The 20790-nt window shown below is 31.6% G+C and overlaps 1 protein-coding gene across 1 annotated transcript; it reads right to left on the reverse strand.

Moving 5' to 3' along the window:
- Positions 1 to 13275: 13275 nt before the first annotated feature.
- LOC115694730 (uncharacterized) lies at positions 13276 to 20493 on the reverse strand. The gene is made up of 13 exons (XM_030621820.2): positions 19939 to 20493; positions 18623 to 18798; positions 18083 to 18152; positions 16712 to 16908; positions 16422 to 16497; positions 16240 to 16323; positions 16080 to 16159; positions 15823 to 15949; positions 15061 to 15120; positions 14897 to 14947; positions 14631 to 14789; positions 14378 to 14510; positions 13276 to 13777 (listed from the first exon to the last, which is right to left on the reverse strand). The coding sequence occupies exons 2-13, from the start codon at positions 18781 to 18783 to the stop codon at positions 13593 to 13595; spliced, it is 1383 nt and encodes a 460-aa protein (XP_030477680.1). The 5' UTR covers positions 18784 to 18798; positions 19939 to 20493; the 3' UTR covers positions 13276 to 13592.
- Between the last annotated feature and the right edge of the window lie 297 nt (positions 20494 to 20790).

Raw genomic sequence — 20790 nt, forward strand, 5'->3', positions numbered from 1 at the left:
TTTTTGGTCAGGGTGATACGTACATTTTGGGAACATGGTAGTACAATTGAGTGGGAGCGCTAATCCTAAATATGGAATCTATAGCTTCTATAGGTATTTAGAAGTGAAACGATGATTTCCTTCGAGCTTGCTAAATAGAGATAAATGATATAGCGCTCATTTTAGTGACTATATTAGTTCACTATAATATCATTTATAGGTGGGCAAGTGTTTTAAGGATAAAATACATTGAAAGAGTGTAACAGTAATTTTATCCCTATGCAATGTAGATCATCTATAGAGGATCATTGATTATTGGGATTATAACAATGGATAATTAATAGCGTATCTATATAGTGGAACATATAGAGCGTTCTATATGACTGATAGTGCAATTCCAAGTTCTATGCGTGGATGCAACAAAAAATTAATAAGACAGTGAATTTACCTAGTAAATTCTAGATCAGCTTATTGGAAGCTCGGTTATATAGGCCCATGGTCCCCATACTAGTTGAGACCATACTGCTTGTAAAACTCAGATAATTGATTTTAATTAATTAATTATAATTCTAAAATTAGACTATGTCTAGTTTATGAATTTTCACTAAGCAAGGGCTTAAATGTGAAGAAAAGAGTTTCTATGGTTTATTTGTTAATTAAGAGACTTTGATTAGTCTAATTAATAAATATATTAAATGATAATATTATTTACTAGTTAATTTTTAGTTATTAAATAATTAGAATTGGCATTTAAGTGGTTAAATTGAAAAATTGGCGTTTTTGAGAAAATAAGATGGGAAAATGACAAAATGGCAAAATTGCAAAGTGGGCCCATTATCCAACCCATGGCCAGCCACTATGCATGGATTTTACCATTTATTTTTCTATTATTTTAATGCTAATTAAATCTAACCTAAACCTAGGTGGTTACCTATAAATAGATAGTGATGGCTAACACTTAAGGTGGATGAAATTTCTTGTCTTTAGAAAAATTGAGCCTCCTATTCTATAGTCATAGCCGAACCTTCTACCCTCTCTTTTCTTCTTCAAATTTTTATACCTTGAGTGATAGAGTGAGTGCCCACACACATCAAGTGGTATCTCAATCATAGTGTGGAATATTGTGAAGAATCCAATCAACAAGAAGGAGAATCAGCATCAAGGAAGGAGAGAAAGAGATCCAAGTTCAGATCTTGGTGATGCTTTGCTACAGAAAGAAATCAAGGGCTAGAGATCTGAACAGAATGAGTCATTATATTCCGCTGCACCCAATGTAAGGTTTACTAGACTTTATATGTGTTTATTTCATTGTTTTAAAATTCATATTAGGATGTTAATGAAACATACTTGTTAGTAAATCTAGATCCATGTAAAATATATCCAACAAGGATCTAGATTTACTAACAAGTATGTTTCATTAACATCCTAATATGAATTTTTAAAACAATGAAATAAACAAATATAAAGTTTAGAAAACCTTACATTGGGTGCAGCGGAATAATATGTCTCCTTTCACTGAGATCTCTAACCCTTGTATCCTGTCTGTCGCAGAGTATCACCAAGATCTAAGCCAGAATGTCGCTCTCTTCAGTTTGGATTCTTCATAATCTTCCAGACTTTGATTGAGATACCACTTGATGTGTGTGGACACTCATTCTGTCACTCAAGGTTTTGAAAAATTGAAGAAGAAAAGAGGGAGAGAGAGAGATTCGGCTATAGGCAATAGGATAGAAGGCTCAATTTTTCTAAAGGCAAAAATTCATCTAATTTTCATTCATTAAAGTGTGAGCCATCACTATCAATTTATAGGTAACCCCTAGGTTTAGGCTAGGAATTACTAGGCATTAAAATAATGAAAATATTAATTGGAAAATCCTTATTAAGTGGCCGGCCATGGGTTAATGGGCCCCACTTTAGTATTTTGCAATTTTGACAATTTTCATTTTCATTTTCTCAAAAACGCCAATTTTCCAATTCTAACCATTTAAATGCCAAAACTAATTATTCAACAACTAAAATAAATTATTAAATAATATCGTCATTTAATATATTTATTAATTAGACATAATAAAGTCTTCCAATTAATAAATAAAACCTAGAATCTCTTTTCTTCACAATTTAGCCCTTGCTTAGTGAAAACTCATAAACTAGACATAGTTTAACTTTAGAATTATAATTGATTAATCAAAATCAATTATTTGAGTCTTACAAGCAGTATGGTCTCAACTAGAATGGGGACCATGGATCTATATAACTGAGCCTCCAATAAGCTGAACTGGAATTTACCAAGTAAATTCCCTAACTTATTAATTCCTTGTTGCATCTACTCATAGAACTTGGAATTGCACTCTCAGTCATATAAAACGCTCTATATGTTCCACCATATAGATACGCTATCACATTTAACCATCGTTATAATCTCAATAATCAAAAATCATCTATAGATGATTTCGAGTAGGGATAAATTTACCGGTTCACCCCCTCAATGTATTTTGATCCTTAAAACACTTAGCTACCTGTAAATGATATTTCAGTGAACTAAAATATAATCACTGAAACAAGAGCTCTTCCATTTACATCTATTTAGCCAAGCTCGAAGGAAATCATCGTTTCACTTCTAAGTACCTGTAGAAGCTATAGATTCCATATCTATGTTTAGCGCTCCCACTCAATCATACTACCATGTTCCCAAAATGTACGTATCACCCTGACCAGAAAGTAGGCTTAACTAACAAATCAAAGAACATGAATAACAATCCTGAGATTGAACCTAAGCATATCAGGATTAAAATCTTTTGATCTAAGATCAACTAGTGATATTGACTTAGAAAGATACAACGGTAAGATTATAATATCTTAACCAAGATCAATATCGGTCCAGTCCAATGTATACTCCATACATTCGAAGCTAGTATACTTTGTCAATGTTCTAGAAAGAACATAACACTTATGCAAAGTGTAAGTACACTTCATCGCTAATTATCACATCAGTGTAAATCCAATGCACTGATGAAACAGGGACTTTGTCTTTTGAAGAATATAATCACAATTACATTCCACTGTGTTGACATCATTATAATTGTAAATGACTATATGTACTGGACTTAACAAATTTTGTATATATATTAAACCATAAACATGAAAACAACATGTAAACATGAATGACTTCTAATCTTTTATTGATAACAACTCAGATTAGATTGGAATGCGTTTTATTTAGGGCATAAAATCCCAACACTTTGAACCACCAAGTTGATCAAATAATTCAACAATCCTCGGTAGAGGATATTTGTTTTTTATTGTCATCTGATTTAGCTTTCTATAGTCGACACAAAGTCGCAAAGTCCCATCAGCTTTCTTGGCAAACAAGACTGGAGCTCCCCATGGAGAAGTACTATGTCTGATGTAACCCTTATCCATTAACTCCCCTAATTGTTTTTTCAATCCAACCAACTCTGCAGGTGCCATGAAATAAGGCGCAATAGAAACTGGTTGAGCTCCGAGAATCAAATCAATGCAAAACTCGATCTCCCTATCAGGTGGTAACCTTGGTAAATCCTCTAGAAACACATCCAGAAAACCACTAACCACTGATATCCAAGGGAACTGGTCTAAATTCCTAGACTCATCATCGATCGCAAACAGATTCCCATAACACTCTAAGTTTCTCTTTCCACCTAAACATGCCCTTAAGATAGGATTTTGTCTCACTGCACTCATGTTGGCTCGATAAATAATGAAATCACCACTAGGGGTTAAAAGAGTCACTCTTTTACGTGAACAATCCACAATAGCTTGGTATTTAGACAACCAATCAATACCAATAATTACATCAAATTTCCCCATAGGCAACACTAATAAGTTTCCAGATAACTTGTGTCCCTCGAACACAATACAAACTGACCTACATATGGTGGATACCTTACCGTGTCCCCCAATAGGTACACTCAAATGTAACGCAGGACTAAAAGTTTCCCAACTCAAACCCAACATACTAACAAATATCAAAGATATAAAGGAATGTGATGCACCAGTATCAAATAACACATGAGCCCAAGAGTGTGAGATAAGAACCATACCATCAACAACTCCCTGGTCAGCACCGCCCTGTACATCATCAACCCCAAGAGCGTAGGCTTGAGCGGATGACTTTGCTTTTGCCTTTCCCTTTCCTTGACTAGGATGGCTTGTACTTGCACCAGACCCTCCACCTTGATTGTACCCTCTTTGACTCCCACTAGGAGCAAGAGTTTGAAAACCTTGTGAGTACCCCATGTTGAACCCTGAACCTTGTGGCCTAAATTGATGTTGATACTGAGACTGCTGGCCCGATTGGGGTGTGAAACTATAGGATGAAGATTGGGACTGGTTTGTCCTGGGCTGTCCATGAAAAGGAGTAGATTCTACATAGCTCCCTATGGGTCCTCCATGAGATGCTTGAAATCTTTGTTGTCGTTGTGGGCAATCTTTCTTCTTATGACCTTGTTGACCACAACTAAAACACCTGTATGGTCCACTACGAGTCTTCCAGATAAACCACTACTAGTGCTACCCCCACTAAATTGTTGTCCTTGGGACAACTGTCCTTGATTCTTCTTGGTCATCTTTCGGTCATTTCCTCTTCCTCTGCTTGTGTTCTTCTTCTCATTCCCCTCTACATGAGCCTCAGTTTGCAAGGCTACTGTCACACACTCAGTCAGGTTGTTAAAGGTCAAAGGACCTGTTGGACCACGAATAGCAGGTCTCAAACGACGCATGAACTATTTAATCACCAAGGGTTAGTCAACAACACCAGGATATGCATAAGAGGATAGCTCTACAAACTTCATGTAAAATTCATTCACAGTCATATCCCCTTGTCTTACACCATCAAATACTCCAATCAGAACCCTCCTATGAGATGGACTAAAATATTGTTCCCTGAAAACTTCCTCAAAATCTCGCCAAGTCATTCCATCAGTTTCCATTGTTCTGGACAAGGTCTCCCACCAATCTGCTCCACCACCCTCTAACTTGGACACAACAAAAGTAACTTGATATTCCTCAGGTGTTCCTATTGTGTTGAAATTTTTCTTTATCTGCCTCAACCACCTCTCAGCTACCATGGGATCTTGTCAACCCTCAAACTCAGGCACTTGAATCCAATGAAAGATCTGAAAATGATGACTCTGTCGAGCGGGAACTGCTCTTAAGGCTTCGAGAAGGGCGTTCATAGGGAATTCAGCTTGTGGAGGTTGGACATTAGCTTGAGGGGCATCTTCTCAAACCATTCTCCTTGCCTTCCTTCCTTTTGGAGGCATTTTCTTAGGTCTGAGAACCAAAAGCTAATCAGTTAGCGAGGATTGGATGATAATAATATAAATATGTCTTATACATATAAATACCAAGATACTTATTACTATTATTATTTAAAATAAATCTAAAGTATTTGGTGACACAGTCCGAGGTAATTAAACCCGGTGCTCTAATACCATTATTTTGTCACGACCCGAGCCCTAGGCCATGGCAGATATGTAATATCCATAACTTGGGTGGTCAAAGGTCACACTTTGACCCTTGTAGGAAGATAAAGCTTATAAATGATCCTTTTATTTATATCACAGAATACTAATTTAAAAGTAATGGATTAACTCCTATATCAATAAGAAAATATTAGTAACAAAATCAAGACCACTCATTAATATAAAAGAACAGTAATATCCCCACAGTTATGTAATCACCAAATAGATAGATTTAATAAGTCAATAAAATACCAAAATAATACCTAGCATCCACCATTCCTCATTTCTAACTAGTACATAGCTAATTTAAGTCATCCAGACCATCCATTTCAGCTTAAATACAAAATTAGTTTCATTAGAAGATTAAAGAGTAGAATAAGACTAAACTAATAACGACTTCCTTTCCCAACGGTACCATCCTCATCCACTAGCCTCAAACTGGGTTCCTGGAATGGGAGAAAATAGGGGGTGAGCTTATAAAGCCCAGTAGGAAAATAACTAATATCAAAAGACCCTTGGTTTAATAAAATTTTTGCATGGTTAGCTTTGTAAAAATAAAATATCTCATCACCAGTATCAAAATGTATAAACAAAGTAGAGAGACAACAAATAATCACAAATCAAACGTCAAATGCATATCACACCGTCCACTAGATCCCTAGCTCTCAATACCAACCATAGAAAATGACATCCAAAACCGGGTAGTCGCATTTGATATCCACCATAATACCGGGGCTTAGATTTAATTCACTCCCTGTACAGATTCTAGGTATTTCACCTACAGGTGAGGGCACACTTGATCTACCTATTATGACACATAGACTAGGTCGTGAAACAACAATATGCACCGAACATGATCAACATGGCTCACATCAGTATAACCAAAGCAGGTAAGTAATAAGAAAAACCAAAGAACATATTCCTTTTTATTTTCTAAAAAAAATTCGGTAGCATAACAGCTGTATTTTGAATAAACCCAAAAATCATAACCTGCATAAATATTTGTACAAAAATATATTTGGCACTCAGTGCCCCAGAACAGTCCAGAAAAAAATATGCAGATTAAGTTTTCAATTTTTCAAACAATTTGTAAATCATAAAAATTGGAATATGTCCAATGTTATACAACACATATAAAAATTAAGTCCAATAATCAAGTTGAGTCCCTACCTCTCCCGAGTCGTTAAACTTTTTCCAAAAGACGATCTTAAGCTCTTAAGTCCCGAGCTCCAATTGTTTAGTCTAATTGTTGTAAAAATTATATATGTAAGTATACGCAGTCAAACAAGTAATAAAGTGATAAGTAAGATCGTCTCCACAGGGATTGCAAACAAAGTTTGATGTAAAATCAACTAATTACAACTTAAAGTAAGAGGAAATAATATGCAAATGGTTGAGTAATGATTCAAAATAAAAAATGACATGAATTAAACTTGCTAAAATTAAAACTACTGCTGCTAGAAAAATTGTTTGCAAGATAAAAAAATGTAATATGGTAAAAATGGCTTGAATAGCTAATTCTTTCTAGTCAGGTTTTTTCCCAGGTGTTACAGCATCGGTTCAGCATTACCCTGGCATTCTGCACAGAGATAACAAAAAATTCCTCTAGGCTTGTGAGAATTTTCCAATACTCACAAATTTAATTCTACCATTTAGCTCAATATATTCCTATATCAAATCAGCAAGCAGAACACTATTCAAACATTAATTTTATAAGTTATGCAAGGTAAATGAAATATTCCTATTCCACTTACAAAGAAAAGCCTAAATCTAGGTTTTCACTTGCTCCATTCAAGTTGAACTACTAGATCTAGCCCTTCCGGTACAAGATCTAGCTTAGCAAATTATTATTCATGGCCAAGGAACAACAATCAAATAAAAATGAAACTCACTTGAATGAACAAAAGCAAAAAAAATGCTAAAGTAAGCTTAAAAATTAATCATACCCAACATAGAAGTTCATAGTCATTCAAGCCTCAAAAGTCTAGCTCATATTCAAATCAAAAAATAACATCCAAATTCGAAATAGTTCAATCATGGCTGCTGCCTCTTTTTAGTTCAACAAGTTTCTTCTAATTGCTAAGTACAAACACAAAGAAAAGAGAAGAGAAAGAACAATATTAAGAGAAAGTAAAAGAAAATTCAAACGCAAAAGGTTGGTCCCCCTCTCTTCTTTCTTCTGCTGTGTACTTGCTGCAATTACTCCTCTTTAAAAAATGGCAGCTCCTTACATGTTAGAGAATGATGGAGGTGTACTTCCTCTTTCTCTTCTTTTAGGTGTTGGTTTTTAGGGTACAAACTTTATACCCCAAAATAGAAACCTAAACTTTTCCACTTTGGCCCACTAGGGTTAGCCCCTTTTCTTCCACATCAGCCAGCTGGTGTAATTTGAGTGACTGGGTCGAATTTGCTGAGGTGTATAAGTGAAACTCGTGTTTCCACGTCACTGCCAGGATGATGAATTCGCTTCAGCATTGCTTCAGCAATCTGCCCCAATTTCAGCTTGTGTTCCTTTTCTTCCTTGCTTCCTTTTCTTTTTCCTATCAATTTAATTCTTCCTTTTTCAACAACAAACAAGCACAATTAATTAGAAAAACATAGCCAACAATATCAATATTTACAAGAATTAAAAGTTAGCTTACTAAGTAGAAAATAACACTAAAACTAACTAAAATTAAGCAAACAAACACATTTTCACTACTCTTCTCACAATACTTTTAGTTTAAAAGCATAAAAATAACTCTATACCATAGAGTTATCACTAATCTTACATATTACTCTCACCTATACCATCAAATGGTTAAATAATTATCATCATCGCATTCTACATTAAAAACTGAGTCCAACGACATATAATATGACTATATTTAAAATTTGGGATTCCGAAGCCTCACGTAAGCGATGCACATTAATAATCAGTGGCGGTAAAAATCGGTGTACTGGAAACGTCGTCAAAAATAGGGTAGTCTATATCAAAACGACCACCTCGACGAGTAGATCAGACCCATGCCAACCGTTTGTCAAAACGGTACACAATGTCGTCGGAAAGGGGCGCAGCTACAAAAATGTCACCGTAAAAAGGAGCGAACCGGGCAAAATGGTTTAGTGTAAGTTGTTCTCCTTAACGAGCTGAGTCTAGTGGGGAAGACAGCTCGTCAAACGGACACCGGAGGTGACTGGAAAATCCGTTCAAAGTTTGAACTCCCAAACTTTAACTTGCGATCCCAAGCTAACGGCGGCGAAAGAAGCGGCGCCGCTTGGGGGTGAGGTCGCCGGCACTTGGGCTTCTGATTTGTTCGGCGCGTGGGGCCGGGCAGTGGCCGGAGGTGGGTCACCGGAGTGTGGTGGTGATGGTAGTTTGTGGGTTTTCTTTCTTGTGTTTTGAAGAGAGAGAAAAAGAGAGATAGGTAGAGAGAGAGGGGGGACGAAGGGATCTGTTATTATATATATTAAATTTTTTTTATACATACATATATATATATTATTATTTAATTATTATTTTATATATATATTTGACTCGGTCAAAATCAAGTCTTTGCACTATTGATTTTATGAAATAATAAAATGTGTATATTAATTTTCTTCTGACATTACTAGTATATGTAAAATCTATATTCTTTGAAATACTATTTCATCTCTATTTATTCTCTTCAGGGAATGATATTAAAATAATCTAAATATAAAACAAAATCAAAATGTACAGCAATTTATTTATTAAACAAATCACGTTCCTATTCAATAATCAAATATAGTTTTCCCTTGATTATAAGTGTGTCTATTCTACAAGTACATAACCACTATTATTTAATTCCACACATAAAATGTTTACTCCATGCACTTTGATTATGTGTGGTATTTCATCTTCTTGTTGTTTTCTAATTTTTTCTAGAAATATTAGAGTACTAAACAATGTCCTTGAATATTTAAACTTATTATATTCATTTTGGGGAATGACGTTTAACAAGTATAAAAAGTTATTTAGCAATTTCTTTTGTAATATTTCAAAGAATATATGAATATCGTTTATGCATAATCCTCAAGATTTATGCAAAAATTAATCTTAAATAATATATATTTAATATGTCATATAAAATAAATTTTACAGTTTCTAATATAAAAATTGTAAGTAATAACAATGCATATATATATATATATAATAACATGACTAATATATAAAATATGAACACTCCTTAAAATTAAATGAATTCAATTTCTACCATTCTCTGCAGGGAATGATGAACAAGAAATACATATCTTATGTGTTTAAATAACATTAATCATGTTCATTGTTATTCTTACTTTGATGTTTCAATGCAATTTTCTTAAAATTCTTTTGGATATCCAAAACCCCACTATAAAATTACATCAATAATAATTATTTCAATGATTCTTTAGTTGTATTCATATAAATATAATATTTTTGACAAATATAAAATATTTGTCCAAATCTATAATGATATTAGATTGCTTTTCATTATCATCAAAGAATATAAGAACATATATATGAATATGTATTCATATTTTTTATTATATTTCAATCAATTATATGATGAATATTATGTTTGCATGAATATGCAAGATTTTATCAAGAATACATAATCTTTAGGATATATGCATAATTTATATATATATATATATATATATATTCTTTTATATCATATCTTAGCCGCAAATTATATAAAATATATCATAAATATTATAAATAATAAGAACACATAATATATATAAATTTAATAATAAATATATGAGAATAAGAATGTACACACATATATAATACATAAATAACAAAGAAAAAGAAGAGAAAGTAAAAGAGCTCTTGCAATTATTTCAGTCAGATGAGTATATATAAATATATATTATGTGTATCATAACTTTGAAATAATTCAAGAACTTTAAGTAAAAAATATTTACCGTGGGCAGAGACTCATGTTGATATATAACGTGTTATAAAATAATATAGAATAGAGAAAGAAATAAGAAAAGAGAGAAGACAAAGAGAAGAAGAGAATGAGAGAGAGAATGAGAATTTCTCAGTAATTTATACAAAAATATAACTAGAATAATAGGAAACTAATAAATCAATGAAATAATGAAATAAAGAGAAATATAATCAAGCATTTGTGGTGGTAATTAATGCATTGATTTGGACATCTATAATAATATTTTATAACTAATTTACGGAAAGTTTATTTTGTCTTTTTATAATTACATAAATAAAACTAGTCATATATAATAATAATGGAAAATTATAGCAAATGGCCATAAATCATAGGACTATGTTAGTAAATATTCTCATTTTAAAACTTGTAGAGAAATAACCCTTTTATACTATTTATTATTTATATTGTCTTTTGTCATATAAAAAAAAAATCAATAATTTTTTTTTCCATTTTGTTGTTTTTTTTTTAGAATTAGAAGCAAATTACTTAAAGATTATGGTATATCTATATTAGTTTTGTTAAAATCTTTTTTATTTGAAAGTTATGTCGATTTTATAATTTTTTATGAATTGTTGTGAGTTGTTGGTATATAGATTTTGCTGTACAGTATATTTTTGTTTTGTTGTATAGTATATTATTATTCGTAGATGATATTTATTTTTTATTTTACTATGTATAATAGTGGTATATAATTTTGTTAATATAATACAAATATGTTAATATATGTATATAATTTTATTAATATGCTACATATATTTAATTATTATATCTATATATTTTAATTGTGGTATGTAAATATATTTTAGTTTATATGTATATATTATTAATATATATTTTTATTATTATAATTGTTAGTATATATGTTTTGGTGAATGGTATATGTATTTTTTGTTATATGGTATATAAATTTTATTGTATAATATATCATTTTATTTTAGATCATGCATGTTTAGTTTTTATTTTATTATATATAAAGGTGATAATAATATTATATTATTTTATTTTTTATTGTTGGTATATATGTTTTATTGTATGGTATATGATTTTTGTTGTTTATAGTATATCATTTATTTAAGATGATATTTGGGTTCTATTTTATTATACATAAATTTTTTGGTATGTATACATATTTTAATAGTGGTATATATAATTTTGTTAGCATGATATATATATTTTTAAGTGTTAATTTAGTACTATTATAATTTATTTGTTGTATAGAATTTTATTACTGCGGTATATTAATTTTCAGTGATACGATATATCAAATACTATTGTATATATTTAATGATTTAATAAATTTATTCGTATTTGTTACAATATAATAACATGCAATAGTAAAAAAAAAATTATATAACTTAATTTAATTATTATATATTTTTTTTAAAAAAATAATATGTAGTAAATGTATTTTTATAATTTTTATTAGCTAATTTATTATATTTGATTATTTTCTTATTTTTTTTAAAAAAAATGGACATTTACTAACTTAATTTTTAATTTTATGATCATTTAGAGAAATCACCCTATATACTATTTTTTTAACTTTTTTTTTTTATTTTTACGGTTTAGATTAGGGGTGTTCACTAAGTATCCGATCCAATCCAATCCCCACGATCCAATCCAACCCAATTCGCAAAATGCGGATATCCGCACTTGCGCGGATTGGATTGGATTGAAAAATTTAAAATCCGCATTTGTGCAGATTGGATGTTGTTTGACCTCAAAAAGTAACCGATCCAATCCAATCCGCACTTAATTATATATATTTTAAAAAAATTATAATATATAATATATATAAATATTAATTTTCTAGTAATATTAAAAAAAAAAAAGACACAAACATCTAATTTTTTTAATCTTTTTTAGTATTATATTGAGTTTGTGTGTTTTATTTGTTTTATAATAAAAAATACAAGAAAAATTATTCTTATTCACATACACACATAAATTTAAATATATAGACTAACTTATTTATTTTAGTAATGAATATATATATATTTTAATATAAATCTAAAAATGAGTATATATATATTGACATATATATTAGTTTGATTTATATATAAATGGAGATGAAAATAGATTATTATTGGAGATTAAGAAACAATAGTTTTTTTTTAATCTTTTTTCTATGAAATATTAAATAATTTATCATTAAAAAAACAACCGATCTAATCCGCACTATTGCGGATTGGATTGGATTTAAACTATTATGTGGGATTGGATACAAAATATGATGTTGTTTGACCAAAAAAGTGCGGATTGGATCGGATGAACACCCCTAGTTTAAATTGATCCAGTAGTTTCTATGTGAATTGTTATGTGAATTTGAATTGGTTCGTTAGTTAGCATGTAAGTTATTATGTGGATTTCCGTAAAAATAAAAAAAAAATAAAAATTGCTCTAGTAGTTTCTATGTGAATTGTTATGTGAATTAGAATTGGTTCGTTAGTTAGCATGTAAGTTATTATGTGGATTTCCGTAAAAATAAAAAAAATAAAAATTTCTCTAAAATGTAAAAATAAAAAACAAAAAAACCGCTAATCATTATTATATTTTAGGTATTTAGGTATATTTTTTTTTAACAAATTTGATATTATTTATGTGTAAACTCCCCTTAGGTTTATTTATTTTTTTTTTTCAGGGGTTTATTTCTCTTATTTTAAGTGTGTTTTGCAAACATTATTTTATCAATTCTCCAAAGACCAGTTTTTGTGAGAAAATTCCCCAAGTTCCATTAAAAACATGCCAAGAAACTTTAACTGAGAAAAAGGTTTCCTTAAGTACAAGTGAGACTATTAGAACTTTCCCAGAAGTATATCCAACTTATTCTGTATCTTTCTAGTAGAGATAAACAATGAAGATAAGTTCTGGAGCTTCAAAAATTAAATTGATGCCATTTCAGTGTCCAGAGTTCTGATCAATCCTTTCTTTGGATTACAAGAGAGTACAATTAATTTTAATGTAGCACAAATATATACATACAACATGATCTGTACAAATTGAGTAAAATAACAACAAAGAATCAGGAGTAAGTGTTGAGAATTTGTTAAACCTGATCAAGTGGAATGTATTAGAAGTATCCTTGAACAAAGTTGGTTTGTCTATTCCTAACCGAAGAAAGAATCTTTTCTTCGAAAGATCAATCGAATTGCAGTTTGATGAATCAAGTTCTTCATCCTAATAATGGTTCCACTAAGGGTTTTGAAAGAGGGTGTTGAAGTTTCATGGTATATGTTACTGCTACTGCCACAAGTGCACAAAGTGCCGGAAGAAGACCCAAGCCGATTCTCGTAACTGAAATATACATGGAACTCAAATTGGTTGCCTGCATTGGCGAAGCGATATCTATTTCGATGTCTGTCAACAGATAAGAGTAATCATCATTAACACAAGAAAAAGCATAACATCTAATCATAAGAAATAGGCTAAAGGCTTTTTTCTGTCAACTCTTGGGGATATAGTTTGACCATGTTTTCTCATTCATTTCATGAAAAGACAAATTTTCACAGTAAATCAGAATGAAAGTATACGTTTTCTTACCAAAACATTAATTAACTGTACAATTGGCCTTGTCAAAAAAAAAATCTTGGGACTATTCTTGCATTCTAAGAATTGAAACTAAGGTCCCAATTAATTTAAAATTATATTGCCTCTTTACTCTAACTTCAAGCTACTAGGTGATATGGATTAATTAACCAAATAATATAACACTCTGAAAATGAAATCAATGCACTAAGACATATTAAACATATCAAGTTATACATTTGTGATTAATCATTCTATGCTGGGATTCAGAGATATCTGAGATAATTAATTGCATCAAGAAATCCAAAAAATATGCAATACTAACTTTCAAACAATAAAACTATCAAATGTATGTCTTGCAGCTGAGAAAAATGAGAGCAGATGAAATTGGTATTTCTATAAGATGTTGTGAAATGTAAAAGATTAACTTACTTTGATATGACTGAAGAACAAATAAAGCAATTCCACATGACATTTTGTCCAAGAAGCTCAATGACCCACAAACAAATGCACAGCCATTGAGATCTGTATCGATTAGAACGCTTTGCATGCTGACTCCAGTTACCTGTTACATAAAAAAAAAACATGCAAATTAAAGAACTTTAATCTAATTGATATTCAACTCCTGTTTTCTTGACTCAAACCTGAAACTGAACAAAAAGAAGAAAAAGATTTGACAGCATACCATCATCAAAGCATTCGCGATGCCCATAAATATTGATAGAATGTACACAAAACCATTCAAGTTACTAGGCAAAATGAGAACCACCACACCACAAAATACCCAAATAATCCCTCCAATGGAGAAGTAGGCCTTCAGACGTCGACCAGTCCATGGAACTTCCTATAATACAAATATTACATAATTAGAAATAATTATAAAACAGAAACATATGGAAACCATTGGTAAATGTAAAAAATCAACCAAAGAAATGAGTTTCAGAAGGGGACCTGTAGACTGACAGATACAATGAAGCTACTAATGTAGATGATTGCAGGAACCTACTCACATCAGTTGAAAAGAAAATCAGTCTTGGGTCAATTAGAAAAATAATTCATCTTTAAGGCTAGAAGAGATTTCACTTGTCAACAAGATTTTTTAGTTGTCCACATACCAACGCTTTAGCCGATGGGGCCATCCCCAGATCATTAATCACAAAGAATGCAAGATATGCCTGAGAAAAGAAACTAACACAATTAAGAAGTCATATTCGCTAACTTATTTCCTTGTTTAGGAAGTTACAATTTGAAATGAGTGCTGTACTCGGAAACAAGTAAATGATATGATAGACCTCCTATACGTTCCAGTTATGTTAGGCTGAAGTTTAGAAATACGAAAGAGTAGTTGGCATTAGAGTTTTGGTTGTTTCTTCGGCTGGAGGGTGGCTACACGGGTGTGCAAAATTGAGTGATATAAATAGCATGTAAAGAGTGCTCAAGTGCAAAGAACTGGATTATTTTAAGGTATGTTTGGTTGGCAGTAATGGAATGGAAATCATTTTCATTCCAATTTTTTGTTTGCTTGCTTTATTAAGCATCGAAATGGCTTTTGTAAGTTCCAAAAGTGAGAGCAAAGGCAAATCCAATGCATATTAAAGTGTTGGAATTCTATTCCTTTACTATTATCTTCCAATTCCCATTCTTATTCATGTGTTTTCATTACTCCCATCCAAACATACCTTTACAAAGGAAAGCAAATAAAATCAACCCATTACACACTTTCTGGATAGGGTCTCAGACATTAGCGTTGTGAACGGATACCTAGGCTCTGTTTTGTTTGTTTTTGGGTAGGAAGTTAGTTGTAGGAGGATCCTTACAGTTTCCCATCACTTTTAGAAAATAAGTATTATCGATCAAATAGTGACCAGCAGGATTACCTGTGAAACATTGACTACCAGTCTGGTCAGCATATAAACAACAGCAACTTGATAATATAAAACTCTCTTGAACCAGTAAGACCATGCTATTCTTTCATGTCTGCTTCCTTGTACACCTATCTTTAAACTAATTACATAAGAAAAATGATTGTAACAGTCAATTAGCTGAAGTTGCATACTCGTCGTGATATAAATAATAGTACTATCACTAGAACTAAGTTCATGAAAAATTAGAATAAAGCGAATAGCTTGCAAACCTTGGCTCTTTGGTTCCGAGTAGAAATGCAACCACAAAGCAGCACCCAATAAAAATGGACACATATGCGATCCAGCGATACTGAATATATATATCAAAACTGTGTTACATTCATTATCAGACAAGAATCTCTTAGCAGATTATACAACAAATAACCATACCTGATTTTCGATATTAGCATGTGTTTTTGCTGTTGTGACACTAATGACTACAAAGGCAACTGCATACAGGCTGAGGTTGGCAACCTATACAATTCGAATCAAAGCATTAATTTATCTTACATTTTACAAAAGCTTTATAAACTATAAAAGGAATAAGAGCCAGTTCAATATAGGAAGTCAACCATTGTAAAAGCATTGCGACAACTAGCCAACACCACTCTGCTAGTTGAATTCAGTGTGATGCAATTCACCATAGACCTTCAACAAAAAAGATATGCATTGTAGCATAAGTGAAAATTAGAAATATTGGGTGAGAGATTTTAGTGCTCCAGGTTTTTTTATCCCGCAAATCAAATGACATGAAAATGAATAATTTAATTCATGAACAATAAATAAGCAAGTATGCTTCTGTCTCTCTAGACTGCAATACAATCTTGTTTGTTATACATAGAAAAAGGACTAGCGGTCTTACATGTGCGAAACTTGGGTAGCAGCCCAACCAATATTAAAGATAGCTGCAAATGTGCTATAACTAACAGTTTCCAATGCTGATGAAGTGTTAGAAAAAATTGTGCAAGGTAAGCAGCCACCAAACACCGAAGAAAAAGAAATAGCAACCAAGATAGACCCTGCGCCATGCCATATTTTGAAATGCCCAAATCTGTCTATCTGACAATTGAAGCAAATATAAACAAATATTTTATCAGTCAATGTAAAATTAACACACACACACCTCAACTCAACTACTAACTACTCTATTTATTTTTCAAGCTTGTGATATTTTACATATGCAGGAGGAGCATTTCGGTAGGCCTATTAACACACATCTCAACTACTGACTACTCTTATATTGCATGCTCATGATCCCATTTAAGATTCTAATTCTTAGTTTCTACTGTAACATAAAAAAATTTGTAAGCTCACGCTATTTCTACATTTAGTGGCTTTAAACTTGTGAAATTCCTTGTTTTGCCTTTCAATGTAATCAAAATGAGAACACAAGCTTCTCTCCAAACCTCCCCCCACAAAAGTAAGATGTATTGGAGGTCTACTGAAAAGCTTTAAAATTACATTATTTTTATGTTTTCAACATTTAAAGCGGAATCCAGCTCTTTCCCACATCTGACAATGTTAGTCATGGACTGCGAATCTTAACTATGTCTAATGAAGGTACTACCACAGGTGAAAGAATAGCACTTTTTTGAGGAGTACTGATACACTACTAAAGGACAAGCAATGCAGAAAAACCTTGTATAGAACAAAAAGTAGACAGCTATTTAAACTGAAAAAAATAATACTAAATGTCACAATTAACATCCAGATAAAAGGGTTAAAATGGTACATAAAGTTCATCATCCATTAAAAGGAAGTATAATAGTTGATATATTCTCTAATAAATTAATCAACCAACATTAAGATGTTTTTGGTTAAGGATAAAATGATAAAAACAAAGAATTGGTACTGGATTTCATACTTCAATGCTAATTTTGTTATGAAACTGAGGTCGGAATTCTAAAACGACACATCAACAGAGAGAGTAGAAAGGTCCTAAATCATTCACATATGAAATGTATATGTACAACAGCAAGTGAAAAGATTTTTTGTTTCTCCAAAGAATAAAGAGAAAAGCAATCATTGAGTCCAATGACCCCAAATCTGGAAAGACCGCCAACAAATAGAATAATAATAATGACAATGTGTCATCTCCATCAACTGTCATTTGCAGATTCTTGAGGTTGTTTTTAAAACTAAAATGATAGTAAACAGTAGTTGATATATATATATATATGTATATATATTAAATGCTTGTGTGTTTACGTTTGGTTTTAAGATGCCATCTTACCAGTTCGCCAGTAAATATGGTTGCAAAACCATCAGCAATCTGACCAGAAAGCATAACAATAGCTGCATCACTACAAAGATAAAATACATCGAAACAAGTGTCAACAATATTATTGGATGTATGGTATAAAGATCACAGAACAACTAAGTGTTAGTAATAATATTAAAGCTTCTAATATTTATTGAATTTCCTTGTCATGCTGTCGAACTTGGCGAGTTAAAAGAATTAAACTCAGCTAGATGGTTGAAATTCCTTTCTGTTTCACTGTGCATTACTACTTATCTTCTAATTTCTATACCAGGTAGACTAGCTGTTTCTGTTTGTTCCTAATTTCCTAATTCAGTCATTTATACTCTCCCTTATTTTTCCTCACAAAACTTCATATTCATTGATTTAAAAACAAACATTTAAACATGAAATCGACACAATCCTAACCACATTTACTTGCTCGAAAATCAAGAATGTCAAACACAATCCCATGTGAATTGTAAACAGATATTTGAAAATGAGGTTTTCAGATCAGTATCATAGTATAGGTACCGCGGGGAGAGCCCAATGTCTGTCAAGAAGATTAAAAGATAAGTAAACCAACAGGAAGCAGTAATGTCATTGAGCATGTGCCCCACACCATAATAAACGACAGAACATCTTGTAAGAGGCCTAGTGAACGAATCATCATCTTCGAGATTACAATTACCCATGAATGTGTGAGCAAGCTGCATAGAGGAGTTGAGGCTTTTGAGCATATTAATACTTACTCCAGCTAATTAGAGCACGTAGAAATGAGCTAAGAGTATTGAAATATAACTTTTGCAGCCTCATTTGAGCTAAAGTCCATTTAAGACAAACAAATTAGTTTTAAATTACAGCCAAAAAGGAAAAACTGGTGACATATATTCTAGCAGACAATTATGAAAATTGAATGAATGGAAAAGGCTACATTGACTAAGCAATTAATCATACAACACAAATTTAATTTTATCTTTATACCAATTTCTGTCTAATCAAATTTAACAAAAACTTCAACAAGAAGAGGTATTGAACAGTTGAACCAAGTAAGTAGTATCTTTGGAAATCAGACTTTCTAAGTTCCAAAATGGAAAAAATCTTAAAATAAAGCTTAGCCCAATGAATACATTGAATAGTAACACACATACACAGTAAAGGAAAAAATAAAACAGAGGACCCCAAATAGAAGAATTATATTTTGTCGTCATGGATGAATGGTTCTGGTGCAACTAAATCTAGAGAAAATGAAATGAATGGGAGAGTAATTGTCTTACAAGATCCTTAGTTCAATCCCAAATTAACAAAAGAAAAAGAAAAATGGTAATTTAAATCATTTGCGACGAACAGAATCAAATTAAGTTCCATATACTTGTTTTTCATTAATCACTAATTCTGTGGCTTGATCTAGTTTTTCGCTAAAAACACCAAATTTATTCCCAAACATAACCTAACAATAAATTTTACAATGTTTCATTACAGAATTTCATAAATCATAAACTAATAATTTTTAGCGTATAAACCATGCATTAGAAATGACGGTAAAGCAAATCCACCAAAAAAAAAAAAAAAAGAAAACAGAGAAAGAAACAAGAATAGAAAATAGAAAGATTTTATTTTATTTTATTTAGAAAATAGAAAGAAAATTAAACAATTGCCAACAGTTTGTAAGCATTGAACGACACTATAAACTAGCCTTAAAAAGAAAAAGAAAAACAATAAATAAACAACGTACGACAACAAAGAACAAACGAAATTCTTATAAAGAAACTGGAAATATAGTGGAAAACAAAAGATCCTAAAATAAATTTTGTGAAAAGTTAATGAATGAAACAGAATCTTTCTCATACCTTGTCTTGAAAGTAATTAGAACTTGTTGGGTAGATAGGAGTGGAACACAATTAAAGAAAATCAGTACATGTATTGTATATTATATATAATCCGCTGTATATGCGGTTCTGAACTCTACGTATGGTTATCTGGATAGAATCTTGTGTATATATAATATGATTTTTTTTTAAGGAAAAAATATATTGTTTTGTTCTGAAACTGAGGATATTTTATGATTATTTAGGCTGCCGATTTTTTTTAATTTTCTAATTTTGTTCTCCACATATATAATATTGTAGGACTTGGAAAGCCGCCATAAGCGTTGAGCTCAAACCAGAAGAGAAAGACATTAATATCCATGTAAAGTGCATTCGTTAAAGGTGAAAAGGAAAGGGTATATTGGTCTTTTGGGAGTGAGCTTCGGTGCTGACAATGGACGTGCTTTAGATCTTAATTTTCGGTTCTGACAAATGCTAGTTTTTGGCATGACGTGTTGGGAAGCTAACCTTAACGTATGGAGGAGAAAGTGTTAAAAAAATCAAAGAAAAGACTAGCGAAGAATTGCGGGATTCTCAAGTGTGAACCATTTTGGTAATATTATTATTATTTTAAGGAAAAGTGAAAAGGGAGAGCAGATAAAATTAAATATGGTAGGAAGCCAAAATAAATAAATTGTATAGGTAAACGGCGGCAAAACCATACTTTGATTTTGGTTTCGTTAAACCCCACAACCCAAAATTTTGAGGGTAAACCCCCAAAACTACTATTCCGTTAGCAAAAACACACTTCCGTTCACCTAACCTCGTTATTTGCCTACGTGGCTCAGTCCAAGTAAGCAGCAGTTCGCCAGGTCATAAATTATTATGACTTGG

Source organism: Cannabis sativa, chromosome 6 (genome assembly GCF_029168945.1).
Source record: "Cannabis sativa cultivar Pink pepper isolate KNU-18-1 chromosome 6, ASM2916894v1, whole genome shotgun sequence".
NCBI lineage: Eukaryota > Viridiplantae > Streptophyta > Magnoliopsida > Rosales > Cannabaceae > Cannabis > Cannabis sativa.

Coding starts and splice junctions, on each gene's coding strand:
- LOC115694730 (XM_030621820.2), bottom strand. CDS start 18,783: ATGGGTAATTGTAATCTCGAAGATGATGATTCGTTCACTAGGCCTCTT. Junction 16,324..16,421: donor GTCGCAATGCTTTTACAATG/GTTGACTTCCTA, acceptor CGAATTGTATAG/GTTGCCAACCTCAGCCTGTA. Junction 14,511..14,630: donor TCGCGAATGCTTTGATGATG/GTATGCTGTCAA, acceptor TTTATGTAACAG/GTAACTGGAGTCAGCATGCA.